Source organism: Beauveria bassiana (assembly GCF_000280675.1).
Source record: "Beauveria bassiana ARSEF 2860 unplaced genomic scaffold BBA_S00006, whole genome shotgun sequence".
Lineage (NCBI taxonomy): Eukaryota > Fungi > Ascomycota > Sordariomycetes > Hypocreales > Cordycipitaceae > Beauveria > Beauveria bassiana.
The window spans coordinates 728,354-744,132 of record NW_007930841.1 but is presented as its reverse complement, the minus strand read 5'-3'; the positions used below and the strand labels follow the sequence as shown (position 1 = coordinate 744,132).

Genomic DNA, 15,779 nt, shown 5'->3' with positions numbered 1-15,779 from the left:
AATTCGTGGCTTTTTGTTGGTGAGCTGGTGATTAGGCGGCGAACAGTTTTGTCACTGCGGTGCCTGAGTTGGTGGCTGCCTCCACACGAAACTGAGCAGTGAGTGACGCTTGTGGTCTGTGCGGCGCATCAGTGGATATAGTATAAAACCAGGGTTCAACAGAGCTTTTCTTGATAATTCCGTCCGCTTATATCTTCAACACATCTTTGACAATTGTAGCAACTCGATACGTCTCGGCTGAAATGGTTCAGGAGAGTATCACCGTCAAGGTGCGGCCGCTATCCCACCCCTCCCTCGAGAAGAAGAGCCTTCTCGGCGCCGCCCGCCTCTACGTGAGCAAAGACTCACTCATTGCCCTGACCAACGGCCTCGAGAGCAGACCATGCGTGGTGGAAAGAGTCCCGCTCGACGGCGACGATGAGTCTGATCCGATTCGTCGGGAAGCTTCACTATGCGTCCTACCAGAAAAGAACCTCAGCCCGAATGTGGTTATGATGACGCGGGCCTTTCAGGACGCAACGGGGTTTCGTGTCGGCGACCAGGTGCGCATCGTGCTGAGAGCGGCGACACCAGACGTGGAAGAGGTCGTCGTTCGGGATCTGAGCGAATCCGAGGCGGATGTGACGCCGACGCTGTATCCGATGGACTGGAGGGTGGTGTTAAACGCCGTCATGAGTACGTTTTTCCCATGACGCCGCAAGTGGGCAGGTGTGAGGTGGCACAGCTAACTCTTGTGGGATGCAGACGATGCGGAGCAAATATTTCCCGGAATGGTCTTTGACGGTGTGTCGTTAGCTAAGGTGCGTCGCAACTTCAAGGTCCTCCGCGTCAACGGGCAGAGCCATATTCTCGGCCGCTTTCGCCCCGGCACCAGCGCCATTCGCATCCTGTCACCCGGCGAGGACGACGTGGCCGCCGCCGTCGAAACGCCCGGCGGAAGGCTCCTCGTCACCGACCTCCCTGGGCTGGCGGACCAAGTCGCTCCACTCAACGCATTTCTTCGGCGCTTTGGCCGGCCCTTTTGGGTCCGGCGCGACTTCATTTCGTGCGCCTTTGTCGTGCACGGCGCACGCGGCCTGGGCAAGACAATGATCCTGAACCGGCTGGCCGCCACGGGCTGGGGCGCGGTGCACTGGATCCCGTCGTCGGTCAAGCCGTCGGCCCTGCGCGAGACGTTTCGGCAGGCGTCAGCCGGCGGCCGGCCAACCATCATTCTGCTCGACGAGCTCGAGGTCTTACTTGCCAAGGACCGCGTGCACCACGACGCCATTGTTGAGACGCTCGCGGGTGAACTCGACGCGCTGGCCGAGCGTGCAGTCAATCAACAGCGCCTGCCGCCTGTCGTCGTCGTGGCCGCCTGCCTTGACTATGCGGCCGACGTGCCGGCCAGGCTGCAAAAATTGACGCGCCTGAGCCGGAATATCATGCTGCGGTTACCGCGTGCGGCGGAGCGGAAGGAGATTCTCGAGTTTCTGGATCCACCGCTGCGGGAGGCGGAGCGCGAAGCCTGCCTGGCGAGCCTCGCATCAGAGACGCACGCCTTTAGTGGCAAAGACCTGGCGATCCTGGTGCAGACGGCTACTGACATGCTCGACACCCGGCTGGAAAACGAGGCCGAAGACGCCGCCGGGCGCAGCGGAGATGAGACGGAGGAGGTGGCTCGTGCGGTGCACTACTTGGAAGTGTCCGACATGGAATTGGCGCGGCGACTGACGATTCCGACGGCCATGCACGACATCAACCTCTCCAGGTCGACCATTCATTGGAACGACATTGGCGGCCAAGATGACCTTAAAAAGATCCTTTCACGGATGATTAAAAACACAAAGGTACCTTCCACGCCCTTGTCCTACGTATCTCATTGATCTTTAGCTAACGAGCTTTGAACAGGACATGACTCCTGCCAGCCGCCGCGTGCTGCGCAGGCCGCCCAAGGGCCTGCTCCTGTACGGTCCCCCCGGATGTTCCAAGACGCTCTTAGCACAGGCCCTGGCCATCGAGTCGTCTTTTAACTTTTTCGCCGTCAAGGGGCCCGAGCTTCTCAACATGTACGTCGGCGAGTCGGAGCGCGCCGTGCGCACCTTGTTTGAGCGCGCCCGCGCCGCCTCCCCGTCCATCATCTTTTTCGACGAAATCGACTCCATTGGCGGGCGGCGCAACGGCGGCGACGGCGGGGCCGCCAGCCGCAGCACCTCGTCGGTCAACATCCTTACGGCCCTGCTTACGGAAGTAGACGGCTTCGAGAGGCTCCACGGGGTGCTCGTGGTGGCGGCCACAAACCGCCCCGACGCCATGGACCCGGCGCTGCTACGGGCCGGCCGTTTCGACAAGATCATGTACGTGGGCCCGCCCGACGAGGCCGCGCGCGCCGCCATCTTTGCAGTGCACCTGAGGGGTCTCTCGCTCGCGGCCGACGTCGACTGCGCGGAGCTGGCGCGCCTCGCCGAGGGCTTCTCGGGCGCCGAGATTGAGGCCATCTGCACGACGGCGGGCACGGCGGCGCTGGAGCGCTACGAGGACGCCGTCGAGACGGGAGGAGAGGCAAAGCAAATGGAAATCACGATGGAGGACCTGAGGGCGGCGCTGTGCGCGACACCGAAGCACATCACGGAGGATATGATAAACGAGTACAAGAAGTGGTCGCAAAAGTTTATCGCAAAGAAATAAATATAGGGAGATGGTAAGGACCAGGGGAGTATAGAATGAATGATGAAAAATTAGCAGCCGTCGCTCGCCGGCAGATAGGGCTGAGATATGAATGACTTGCTTTGATCGCTACAGAACGGCTGATAGGGTTGACAAGGAATGACTTGCTAGATGGCTATTGAATTACTAATACTTAATCTTTTTTTTCCACTTTGCTTTCTACACGCACACCTGGTGAGAATAACTAGAACATCTGTTTGGCAAAACTTTTCCTTCTCACAAAGATGCGCAAACATCCGATACGGGCTCATGTATTGGTTCATTGTGCATTTCTTTAAGCAGACTCATACACACTTGAACAAGAGACAAGAAAGATGAGGAATTAATCGTCTGGCTCATGTAACCAAATAACATACTAACGACTATTCTTCAAGAAGAAGAAAAGAGTTCCTTGTCCTCCCAACCAAAAAAAAAAGCGCCGCTTCTCGGGCCTGGGCCATTCAACAACCAACCAGCCAACAAGCCCTTTTCGCCTCCTCTCGTCATTGGAAAAGAAAAGTTTTTTTTTTAAAAAAAAAAAAAAGAGAGCACAGCGCGAAAAGAAGATGTCAACGTCTTTTGCTAATCTTTGCTGAGAAAAGGTTTGAACAAAGCGCACTTTATCCGCCAAAAGCCTCTTTCAAAGGGGAGCAAAATCAAAAAGTAAGAACCCTCCCCAAAAGCTCCCTCCGAGTGAGGAAAAAAGAAAAAAAAAAGATTGTTATCCATTATTTCGTCAATATAAAACTGCCCAGAAACGCCAATGCTTTAGTAAAAACCAAGGCATTTGTAAAAAACTAAAGAAAAAACAAGAATGTGATGTTAAAAAAAAAAGTTTGGTTTGGAATATCCTCCACCCTCTCTCTTTCCCTTTCTTTTTCCCCCTTTGCGCTCGGAAAAAACAAAAACATGGTTTAGAGGTAAAGACAATAAGGTCTTGATATTATAGGAATTCACGTTTCGTCGTCTGATCGCAAATCCCCGCCGCTCTTGAGGGCAGGGGATAGACTAATCGCAATCTTTTTCGAGTTTGCGCTGCCAGTGGAAAAGCTTCGCCGGCGCGTCGAGCTGGCCTTACTGGCTGTGACAGTGTTTGCGTCGGTGGAGCCGCTGTTGCGGCGCTTGTTGGCGACGAGCTTTCCGAGTTCGTCTTCGTCTTCGTCATCTTCTCGTCTTCGCTTCTCACTGATGCGCTCCGGAGGTGACTTTACAGACTCTTGTTTCGACCAGGATACTGACTTGTCGGCGTCTTCATCCTTCATGACCTCTTCATCTTCGACGGCGGCATCATCGCCCTCTTCATCGGATGCATAATCCACCAACGGTTTCGACGGTGTGGAACCACTGTTGGCATTTTGGGCTTCTTCGCCCTCGTCTTCCGGATCCGACGTGTTCTCCCAATACTCATCTTCTTGGGGATCGACCGTGATATGCTCCATTAATCTCGCATTGGGAGGTAAACGTCTAGTCATGTCCTCTTCCGATTCCAGAAAGTATTCAACGTCTGTCGTGAAGCCTTGCGTTTGATCGTAGCGTAAAACTATGTCACGAAAAGTTGACATGTAGCTCAGCTCAGCCAGACGGTCTCTGTATGTTTCCACGAGGTGCTTGACCAGATCCTTCATGTTCTCCTTTTTGATATATTCGAATAGTTCGAGACAGGCAGAGCTAACCAGGTTGTCTCGCGGCATCGTGGCGATAAGAACGTCCAGAATCGGCCCAAGCACGCGCTTTTCTGTGATTTGCTTCAGGTAGAATTCTTCCTGAAGCCCAACGAGGCAGCGGAAGAATCGAATAGCAACCAAGCGAAGATATTTCTCGGGCGACTTGATGAGGTTAACAACGCGTTCAACGATATTGTTGTTCATGACGAAAAAGCGGCTGAAACGATGGTGTTGGCGAATGAAGAAGCTCAGAATCTCGATGAGATAGCTGAACATGGAAGCTTGATGCACGGAGAGTTTCATATCAGTGCGATTTTCCAAGTCGAGGAGCGGTTTAAACAGCTTCGCGGCCGATCTATCGTAGAAGCGCGTGAGAAACAACTCTTGCTGGGGATCGGCCGACTGCTGTGGTCTCGGGCGGCTGAGAAATTCGCCATTGACCCTCGCCACAACCTCGGGCCCTTGACCTTGCACGCCCTGATCAAGGATGACCTTTACAGCCTCGGAAATCTGAGACTTGACTCCTAGATCGACTTCGACAAGTAGAAGCTCTATCAAAGAATCGGTCAACGAGGGCTGATTTTCGTGCATCTGGCGGTAAATGGTCTGTCGGATCATTGACGGGTCGTGATCGATGATGGAAACAAGAATCTCGGTGGCGCCGACGCGCACAGCAACGTCGTCGTGGCGAAGCCCGAAGTGAATGACCTGGAGCAGGCCGTGTGCGATAAAGTTGTTGTAGAGAGTTTGGCGAGCATGTGGTTGGATCGTCTTGGCGATGCCACAGCATTGCTGGATGAACAAAACGGCCTCCTTTTTGCGCCCGTATTCGGACTGGGATGCGGTGAAGATGCCAAAGAGTTCATTGAGAAATTCGGCATTGGATTGCAGGTGTGAGAGAATATCGACCTGGTTGAAGAAGATGAGAGAATTGAGTACAGAGAAAGTCGGGTCATCGAGGATTCTGGCAAGGACGACATCCTTGAGATATTGAAGTCGATAGGTCTGGTGAATCTTGCGTCGTGTGGTTTCGTCTTCGATTGGCACCACCTCTTTATAGCGACCTTGATTGTCCAGCCAGTGGCGGTGGTTGGCCTTGTGGCTGGGAAAGTCGGGGTCGTACTCGAGGGCTCCGACAACGCCCAAAACATTTTCGTCGGATACGGCGTGCTCAATGATGGTGGTGTCGTTTAGCAAAATAATCGACTTCATGATGTTACAAAGTCGGTGTAGGTCTGGCAGGCTCTCGAGGTCCTCAGCCATTTCGACAAGGGGAATGAGCTTGCCGATATAGCCCTCGGCCATAATAAATTTGGCCAAAGCGTCCCGGCCGTTAGCGGTGGTGCTCATGATGCGCATGCCAGTATCAATGTCGTTAAGGTTACCAAGTTCGGCGGCGGGTAGGTTGACATTGTGCTGGGGTAGGTCGACGGTGAGGTCATCGGAGAGGGCATCATCTGATAGGTTAGCGGGCGGCACAAATGCAGCACTGTCTTGAGGCATACCGGCTCCGGCGAGGGTGTTGTGAAATGTTTGTTGAATGTTGTTAACAAATCTCCTGTTACAAGGTCAGCGACGGTGATGGTGGCGATGAATCGGCGCGAAAACGAACCAAATAATTGCACAGCCTTCGGCTTCCTGAAAACTCAGTGCCATGTCGACACCACTCCCTGGCTCCTGCCAGACAATGAGCGTCTCTATTTCAGTGCATTAGTGAAACTATTGGGCGCGGAGGGAGCTGGGCGCGTCATACCCTGCTGCTTCTGGAACCCATCTTCCTTTTGAATTTTTGTTTCGAGAAGTAGGCGCTCGGGTTGGTCCTCGGACTCGACAATGACGCGAGGGTCTTTGCGTCCACCTTCTGTCTGGAGAGTGAGCGCATCGCGCCGTCAGTACACGGATCTAAGAGTCGGGCGCAGATGCGAGATGTGCCGCGCCATGTGCGCATGGCCAGGCGGGCGACGAGGTTGGATGGCATCGAGATAAAACATACCGTGGTATAGGAGGCGGTGCAGAAGCCGGTGCCTCTATCGAACCAGTCGTTATTGCGCAGCTCGTAAACCTTGACGCGCTTTTTATCCGTCGCCTGATGAGGCACCTGCTGTGCCATCATCAGCGGCTCTTGGTCCGCCTCGGTGGCGATCTGGGGCGGGTACGCGATCAGGTCTGGCGAGATATCGAGATGCTGCTGGAGCGAGAGCTCAGCCGTCTCGTTGTGGCTGAGGAGGGTGAGCGCCGCCACGATTATCTAGCTGAAGGATGCGCACGCTTCCGAGATGGATGCGCGCGACGAATGGAGGGGAGGGGGGTAAGATGGGAAAGAAAAACAGGACCGAGCAGGCGTTCGGCGGTAGCGGCAAGACAGGTCCGAATCCGGGTCGACAAGTCGGGCAGTGCAGGTCGTCGAATCAAGGCGCCATTCAAGTGATGTAGCGGTATCGAAAAAAATGTTGGCTCGTCCTGTTGTCTTTTTTTAACACTCCTTGGATCGCGATGCGAAAGCGGTGGCGAGGCGGGGGGCGAGAAGCCGTGCCGGGCGATTCGTTGGGCAGCGGGCGGCTCTGTCACGCTGCGACGGGTCGGCGACCGGGGCGAAGACAGGAAGGCAGTAAATCAAATGAAAAGAGACGATGCGACGCGACGCGAAGCGAAGCGGGCGATGTAACGAGCGAGGCGCAGATGGCCGTTCGGAGGGGGTGGGAGGGAACGGGCGATTTGAAACTGACGGCGATGCGAGAGAGGCGTTCGAGACCAGGCCTTGGCTGGGGATGAGGCGGGAAAGCGCGTGACTGCGCAAAGGTGGATGGGACGGACAAGGTGTGGCCTGGCGCGAGTGGGCAGTTGGTAAGGTTGTGCGCGAACAATGGGACACGCACTAACACAGGGTCTACCTAACTAGAAGTCGGGGAGGAACACGGAAGGGAACTTTGGGGGCCTTGTGCAACCCCTGTGCCGGTCAAAAAAGTCGAGAAAAAAAATGCGACAACTGCTTGAAGGTGGGTCTTGAGAGAACGAATCATGAACAAGTTTGCTGGATATAAATACAGTTTACTTGCAAGTTATTTAGTAGCATGCACGCATAGACAGGTTGGCAGGATGCTCGGCTCTTGTCTGGGGGCCGACGAGCGCACTATAGACAGCCCTGCCACCGCATAATTCTAGCAGCTCACGGGGCTAAAAGACGCCAACCACGGTGGCTCCCGGCGCTGCCAGTTCTTTTTTCCTTGGTACATCTAAATTTATCCGAATACTTGGCGATGCTCGGCTTCTTCCATTGGAGGAGGGGCTTTTTTTGAGGGGTGCACCAGCCTCTACAGCTGTGGCGTCGCTTCCTTTTTTTTTTCTTTGCCTTCCAAAACTCCCCTTTCCTACAGCAGTTCGCATCAACGAAGTAGTGGCTAGTAGTTAGTGCAACACACGCGAGGGAATTTTCTTTGTCGCACCAATTGTAACCCTTCCCTTTGGCCCCCCGAAAGCACGTCAACGGTCACGTGCTCTAGCCGAATGTGCAGGTTTGATTGGTTCGAGTGTCGGTGACAGACCAATCAGCAACCAGTCACGCTGGTGAGCCTAAAAGCGGCCCAGGACGCCGGTCCTTGTTTGTGGAGCTCCCGATCCCTGCGAGAGCCTGCCATTGTGCGGCAGGGCCCGCTGCTCAATCTAATAATACATCATGGAATGAACCAAGGAAAAGAACCCATGCCAACGAACCGAACCAGATCTGCGAAGCTGCATGAGATGTCAATCTGCCCCCAAAAACAAGTGCATTGGTCCTTTTTTAGCCATGTGCTCTGCATCACAATGCCTACACTGTACAACCCAGCCCACGCTTAGCACCACGCACGCTCAGCACCACGCACGCACCCCACGATCGACCGCCATGTACGCCGTGCAGTGTAGGACCATGACGGCTGGTCAAAGAAAAGGTAATACGGGGTATTGGTGCTACGCGGAAGCATACCTCAATTAATTAAATCAGGTATTTCAAGATACGAACGACACTCTCGGTCCGATTCTTTAACATCCATCAAGTGCACCGAGTCCAAAGGAAAATGTACAAGTTGAGTCTAGATGTCTAGAAGCTTGCCAAATTATCACGCGCGCCAAACTATGGTAAAACAATCTTACCAAGTTAGCACGCATGCCATACCATGATATAATGATACGGCTTACCGCTTTCGAGTTTCCGCTATTCGTCAGGTGTCACTATGTGCAGACCACGTATCATCCTGCCCCGGCCGGTGCCCGCGTCCAGGACGTATCTGGCGGTGCCAGCTGAGCCAATATTCAACAACTTCTAGCCAACAGCCAATGTCCGCCCTCAATCACGTCTTTACCAACATCCCCATGCTGGTACAAAATTGTCATTGGCACGACGGACCTGCAACGCGGCGTCCACGTGCGACGTCTTGTTGGAGCTGTGGCGGCGATGCCTGCATGCGGCTTGCAGAACCAGCCTCATGGCACGGTTTTTTCCTATCTGGATGCTTCTCTCGCCCATCTTCAGAGTCTCGGCATCATCGGAGTCGCCGCCAAGTCTACGCGTGGCGCGTTGTAAACAGAGGAGGGTGGCTGCATCGAAGGCTGATGATGTGCGTCGCCCTCGGAACCGAGCGTCTTCACGACCTTCAATAGCTGAGGTTGGGCGGAATGAGGCCGCTCATGAGCCACAAATATGTGAGTGAAATGAAAAAAGAGACCCCGTCACCATCTTCAATGAGACACATGGCACATGTGAATACCCCCATTCCCCATCATCGCACACGGCGGCGGCGGCGGCGGCTGCCTCGGATGCCACTGTTGGGCTCGCACCGCATCACCACGCCGTGGCACCAACCAGCCAAGGGTTTGTTGACGAACCCAGCATGGCTTTCTCTTCAGCCCAAGTTCGTCAGGCTCTACATCACGGAGCCATTTTTGAATTCATTCCCTTTCTGTTCTTCTTCTTCTTCTTTTTTCCCCCTGTAGAAGCTTTCCCGTTTCCTTGTCCGAGCCGAAACCAGCCTAGAGCCGCCACCATGCAGGACTAACCCCAACCAGCGTCAGTGCGCGATTAGGTGGAATCGCATTGCTCTGCGTTGTTGAAGACAAGAAACGGTCTCCGAACAAGCTGAAAGACAAGCGCCAGCGCCCCAGATAGCTCAGGTTGCCAGTGTATGTGATTCGTCGCGAGTTCCTCTGTCAATGCGGCTGGGGAGAGGAGGGGTAATTGTTTCATGCGTGGACGACGAGTCTGGCCAGAACTCAAACGAAAACTGCGAAACGCTCGGCAAACCGTGCATGCAAAGGTCTGTCTCTGTATCGGACGATCAGGTCCAGCCAATCCCGCTTCTCTTCTTCCTAGAGTGTTGACCAAGATAAACTTTTTTGAGTCGACGCCGAAAAGTTCCACAAGAGAAGCCGCCCGTCTGAACGAATTGGTCCACCCTGACCCGCTTATTAACTACTGATATCAACGGCTGAGCCCATCCCAGATCATATCGCCCTTGTCAATACGAGCTTCGCCCAGCCTTTTTTTTTCCTCTTTTTTTCTTCCTCTGACACGGGGCCGGTCCCAGATCAAAGGGGTCCATTTGTCTGAATATCTCGTATGTAACAACTTGTGCACGGAATACTCGGCGTCGACAGCCCCGCGCCTGAAGTGGTCAAACCGAGCGAGTGGCGTCATGGCTTTCTTTACCTAGTACTCAAGCATGTCTCATTGTTTATGCACGGTATTATACAGGCGGCAGGTCACGAAATTAAATGAAATAATAATCATAATAATAAACGCAAAGTCTTCGCGGTGCTGCTTCCGCGGACCGAACATTGACGGCATCGAGTTCAGCCAGGCTGAGCAATCTGCATATGTGTAAATACGCGGCGGCCCAAAACCCACTGTGGCGGTCCAGCCTACCGTCGGCGACGACGCCATCCCGGCCGGTGCGCCCAACCTCACCTTGATGATAGGGCGCAGGGTCACGTTGATTAGTGAAGAGAGGTGCCGCGGGAAAGGCTTCTTGTTGCGCCATCATCAGCGCGCCGTAAGCGGTGTGCAAACAAGGCGAGCTAAAACCTTGCGGACAACTTTGCCAGAAAAGAAAAGCTTTTGGTGGGTAAACTGAAGCCGAGACACGGTCAATAAAGGAAAGAAGAATGTCGATGGCGTGCGCCTGTCAGTGGCTGTCGCTGCAGACTTATTCCCGTATTTGGAGAGGTTTTGGAGCAGTCAATGATGTTATCAGTGACGAGAGGTGTGGAGGTCGAGGAGCTGAGAATGCCGAGTTGTGGTGACTGCTAAAGCCAAAACGCCCAACGTCTGACGCAGGCATGTATGCATGCATGCATGTCGTGCTCAGCCCTTCCAGGATTAGGAAAGGAGAAGAAGACGAAGAAGAAGAATAAATAGCAAAAGTGCCAATAAAATGGGTAGAAATGTGAGACTTGCATGGTGTCCCATGTCGAAAGACGTGCGTGTTGGGCATCACGACCTACTCAAGACTTTTACATTCTATATTTGTTCGCATATCGACATATTTGGTTGTTTGATACAGGTTTCGAAGCCGGAGCTGGATAGTGGACGCTACTCGGTGATATTTTAAAGGAAGAGGGGCTGCGAAGCGAAGCCGCACGTCCCCAGCTCTCAAGGGCCTTTTACGGTGCTTCTGGCTTGGCCTGCAATTGGTGAGGCCAAGACGAGGTGGTATTGGGCTGGGCTGGGGAAGAGGGGGGGTCAGGAGGATTACTTGGAGGCATGCAGCTAGGACGTCGTCTATGCATTTCAATATGGCACAGTATGGATAGATAAGCTATTGGGAGGTATGGTGTATAGGGCGGAAAGTAAGCCCCGAATTATGAAGTTATGGTTGATTGTGTAGGTAATAACTAAAGCGGCGAAGCCGTGTGGGGAGTGGACGCTGTACATGCGAGAGCTGGGTAGGTTATCGAGCGGACAAGGCAAGGCAAGAAAGGCTTGGTAGGATGACATTTGGCTTGTTTTCAATCTTGTTCGCTCTTGTTTCCCTGTCACGACTCTTATTAAGAGAAGATCCAGCGATACGGGACTGTGCTGCCTTGTCCCTGACGGGTCCAGTGCTTTGCTGGCAGCGGCCCCTCTTGGACGCATCGTGTTGATCAAACCAGGGATCGCTGAGCCAGGGATCCCTGTCGCAAGTTGGCCTCGAGATTGAAAAGTCTGTGTTTTTTTTTTTTTATCAATTCTTCTTTTTTTTTTTTCTTTTTTTTTTTTCATATTTGTATCATCAAGAGGAACCGAGTTAACAAAGGCATTGTCATGGCGTGCAGTTAGTGCGTTTTACACATATAGCTAGGCGAGTTTTAGCGGCATTCACTTCGGAAACTCCACTAATCCAGCTCAAATTTTAGTGGGAGATGGGGCAAGCCATAGGGCGCTGGGCTAAAAATGGCGCTGATTTCTCCATCTCACACGGTAATCATTAACTTGCGACTGGTATTCCGTATTGTTATAACGAATGAACAATTGCAAACGGCAGTCTCTTTTTATCTTGCCTTGTTCTCGTTTGCCTTGTCCTCTTATTAACGAGTTCGTCCGCAACACCTCGCTCGACAGAATTCTCCGCCTCTCCTCCTTTTTGCTTCAATTTTCTGCGCCCCTCTTCTTTTGCATTATCTTTTTTCCTCTGCGTCCGACTACATGATCATTTAGCTTTTAAAACCATCGCATCACGCCCTTCTCGCATTCATTTTCCCTCCATACAAACTTTTGCCTTGCGTTGGCTGCCAGACAAGCCCTGGGCCACCATACGAGCCGCACCCCGTTCCGCCCTCCCGCTCCTCCCGCTCGGATTCTGGAGCCTGGTTTCCTCGTCGGTGTGTACACGTAACAAGATTCAAATTCATCAAAACGATACGACTGCAGTCTAACTAATACCCAGCCAGTCGTCCACTGTGCAGTCACTACTTTTTCTCTACAACCCGACAATACACACTACTCAAAGCAGCCTGAGCCCACCATCTCCCACCCCATTGCCCGGCTTCTGGCTTGCCATCAAAACCGGTGCAGCTCACCAGCAAACTAATTACCACATTGCTTTGCTCGTACCGTCCAATTGCGACTCTCCAGTTCCAGCTGCGTCTCAAGCCACCGCAGCCCGCCGCGCAACTGCTCCTCCAGGTGCCACGCCACGCCACCGTCTACGCCTCGTACAAGGCACTCTGGCACTACTGGACCAAGACAAGTTCAGTCAAGAGTTATCAGTTGCCGGTACCTTATACCTGTGCATTCTGAGTGATCGGTACAAAGTACACAGTACACGGTACAGAGCACAGAGCACAAAGCAAGAGCACAGAGTACCTGGCTATCTATTGTTGTCCGTACCTTGCCCACGTACAACGATTCTCCAATCCACCGCGCATTAATATATCCTCCCTCCCATCGCCCTCTCACTTTCGAATATATTTCTTGCCCGTCCTATTCCTCTCGAATTTCATCACAATATCTCTCTCGCCCATATTTCCTTCTCCATCTGCCCTGCACATCTTCTCATATCTGTCCTCCGCATCTCCTCTATCTAGCTACTGTCCCTTTCTGCAATTGGACCTCACCTCCACACTCCCGGGTTTCACTTTACCCTGCTGCCTGCCAACTGCTGCCCGCCCACAACTTGGCCTCGCCTTGCTGCAACACATCGTTCTCGCATTTTCTTTTTCTCGTCAGACATGCAGGCCTACTCTAGTCTGTGATTCGGTCTCTTCCACCGTGTAGCACGAGTTTATTTTATTCTTATTTTCGACTTGCACGCCTTGCATCCTCGAACGTCACCCCCAAGCGCACCAACCCACCAGCCGCACCGCACCGCACCACATCGCACCACTCCCCTGGCCACCTGCAACAGGTCAAAGCCGAGACAAATAAAACAGCACAGCCTCTCGCCGAGACAGGGTCTTGCTTCCTGCGATATATATCTCGTTCTTCCTTCAATTTATATCGCAAGCAAAAGACATACGACCGCCATCCGCCAGCACATTTACCTTTTTATACGGGCGCCGCGCAGCGTCAGCAAGCCGCCTCGACGCATCAAACGGCTACACGACACCCTCCACCTCGTATCACCACCACGCCTTTTTCGCCATGTCCATATTCTCCCATTTGCGAAGGAGCCGCCAACAGGCCAAGGAACACAACGCAAAGCTCGCAGAGCAAAAGAAAAAGGATGCCCAAACAACACCATACCGGCACGTTCCCACACATGCCGCCTCGGACGCCATCTCCTCGGCGCCACCCGCCTGGCGAGAAGTTAACGACAGGCCCCGCATCGTCGAGCAAAATCGAAGGCGCAGCGCCATGGCCGCCGCTGGCTACTCCATGAACATGCCCTCCACCACCACCATTTCTCCTATGCCGCGCGTCTCCAGCGGCCTCTCCTACGTCTCCTACCCCAACGGCGAGGCCACACCCCACGTCGGCATGCCCCGCGCCTACAGCTCCAACAGCGTTCATCACCCCTACGGACCCGGCCGCGAGGTCGTCTACTCTATGCCTGACGCCGTTCGCTCTCGCCCGTCTTCCTGGAAGGGCAAGGAGGTCAGCAGACACTCCTTTTCCGCCTATGATATTTCAGGCGGCAGCAGCACCGCTGTTAGCAAAGGTGAGCTTGAGCTCTAGCTCATAGCGGTTTGACCTTGCTGACCCTAGTGGCTAGATCCGACACCGGAAGGAAGCTCCAGAGCATCCAACAGTTCTCACGATGAACTTGAAATGGTGACCATGTCCTCCAATCACCCAAAGAAATCACAGACTCTGCAGGTCCCTCAGGCCCACCAGGCCCAGCAGACATACCACCCGGTCCAGCAGGCCCAGCAGGTCCAGCAGCTGCAGACATATCACCAGGTTCAGCATACGCAGCAAGCGAAGCAGCTTCAAAGTGCCCAGCAGGCTCAGGTCCAGTTCGATGCGCAACCACCTGTGACGCAGGCATCTCAGCAAATCCCGCCACAGCAATCTCTGCCGGCCACGGCCGCTCAACAAGTGCAGGCCCCAGAGTCTCCCCGACCAGGTTCCGGCTATGCCCACCGTCTGCACCCAAGCCACCGCCGCACCTCCTCCGACATTTCCGATAGGACAGCTGTACCCGTTAGCACCAAGCCCGCCACAAGAGATGCACGCCCGCCGCCGCCGTCTATGAGAGGCTTCAACTTCATTCCCACGACGCCAAACCAGCCGCCACCTGCCATGACCCCGCGCGACAGCAAGCTGGAACCCAGCAACGCTGCGCGCCAAAATTCCTCACAGCAGCGCCCCGGCTTTGGCGGCTTTACGCCCAAGGCATCTCCAACGACAGCCGTTGCGCCACCGGCCGCCCGCAACTCGAGCGACTTGAATCTCGGCAACTTTTCAATTCCGAGCCCCAGTCTCGACTTTACCAGCGCGCCCACGACACCCCCCTCTGGCGGCTATGCCACGTATCATGCTCGCGTCAAGGAGCACAATCCGTCGACGCCTGCAGCTCAGCTGCAGCAGCCCGAAATGGAGACCATTGTTTCCAATACCTTTGCGCGTCACAGCCGCTCCGAGATGCCGCCGCCGCTTGCCCACGACAACTTGGTCAACATTTTTCCTGAGCCGGTGCCCGATTCGTACGATTCAAAGTCTAGCCGCGGCAAGCTTGGCAAGGGAAAAAAGACGCGCTGGTCGTTCTCCAAGTCGTCGCCTATTACGGCATAAGCATCCGAATATTGGCCGATTCACCAGCATTATATGATATTTGTCACAGTTTTCCATAAATCATTACACTGCATGTATTACTTTGTTTACATTGAAGCACATCTTGCGAGAGATTGTCGCTTCACAATTCCCTCCTGCACGACTTTTATGAGGGCCATGTCCCACCAAAATGTGGTGGGCACGTCCGCCACGCCGACGGTCCGAGCCGTGACGTGGAACGCTAAAAGGCATTGGCAAAAGGCCAGTTATGGGCGGTGAATTTGACGACTTTTACGACCACACTGTCTTTTCTTGTTACATAGAGACTTTCTTCTAAGATGGCGATGGATGATGCCATTTGACGGTGTAGTAGATGTTGAATATATACAGACAGCCATATGTAGCTACAAGCAAGACATGTTCTACAACAGATGATTCGTGGTGTTTGTTCATATAGCTGAAGTCGATACGATCCTTGTATGCTTTTGAATATACCTTTACATAGTTCCGGTCAATGTTTTCGCGACAGCTTGAGACGAGTCAGTCGGTCAACATTGAGCAAATGTCCATCTCGAGCTTGACCAGTTGCGCAAAGCGCTGCAACATGCGTGTTCTCCAATCAACGACAACGGATAATAGACATATTCTACCAAAAAGAACCCCCGCCCTAAAAAAACGCCAGACTCATTACCCGGACTCGATTGCACCCTGCGCGTTGCAATCGCCCATGTCGTATTCAGATTCAGGGTAGCGTTGCCGCACTCCAC

General features: G+C 53.6%; 3 protein-coding genes across 3 annotated transcripts; 2 read left to right on the top strand and 1 right to left on the bottom strand.

Annotated features, from left to right (window-relative positions):
- Nucleotides 1-242: 242 nt before the first annotated feature.
- BBA_02988 (ATPase protein) lies at nucleotides 243-2,667 on the top strand (the record flags this gene model as incomplete). Its single annotated transcript, XM_008598085.1, has 3 exons — nucleotides 243-675; nucleotides 745-1,829; nucleotides 1,873-2,667. The coding sequence occupies 3 exons, from the start codon at nucleotides 243-245 to the stop codon at nucleotides 2,665-2,667; spliced, it is 2,313 nt and encodes a 770-aa protein (XP_008596307.1).
- A 971-nt stretch (nucleotides 2,668-3,638) lies between these two features.
- BBA_02987 (suppressor of Mek1) lies at nucleotides 3,639-8,255 on the bottom strand (the record flags this gene model as incomplete). Its single annotated transcript, XM_008598084.1, has 5 exons — nucleotides 3,639-5,907; nucleotides 5,962-6,046; nucleotides 6,103-6,214; nucleotides 6,343-6,597; nucleotides 8,214-8,255. The coding sequence occupies 5 exons, from the start codon at nucleotides 8,253-8,255 to the stop codon at nucleotides 3,639-3,641; spliced, it is 2,763 nt and encodes a 920-aa protein (XP_008596306.1).
- Nucleotides 8,256-13,440: 5,185 nt separating this feature from the next.
- BBA_02986 (uncharacterized protein) lies at nucleotides 13,441-15,033 on the top strand (the record flags this gene model as incomplete). The annotated part of the gene is made up of 2 exons (XM_008598083.1): nucleotides 13,441-13,957; nucleotides 14,012-15,033. The coding sequence occupies 2 exons, from the start codon at nucleotides 13,441-13,443 to the stop codon at nucleotides 15,031-15,033; spliced, it is 1,539 nt and encodes a 512-aa protein (XP_008596305.1).
- Nucleotides 15,034-15,779: the final 746 nt, after the last annotated feature.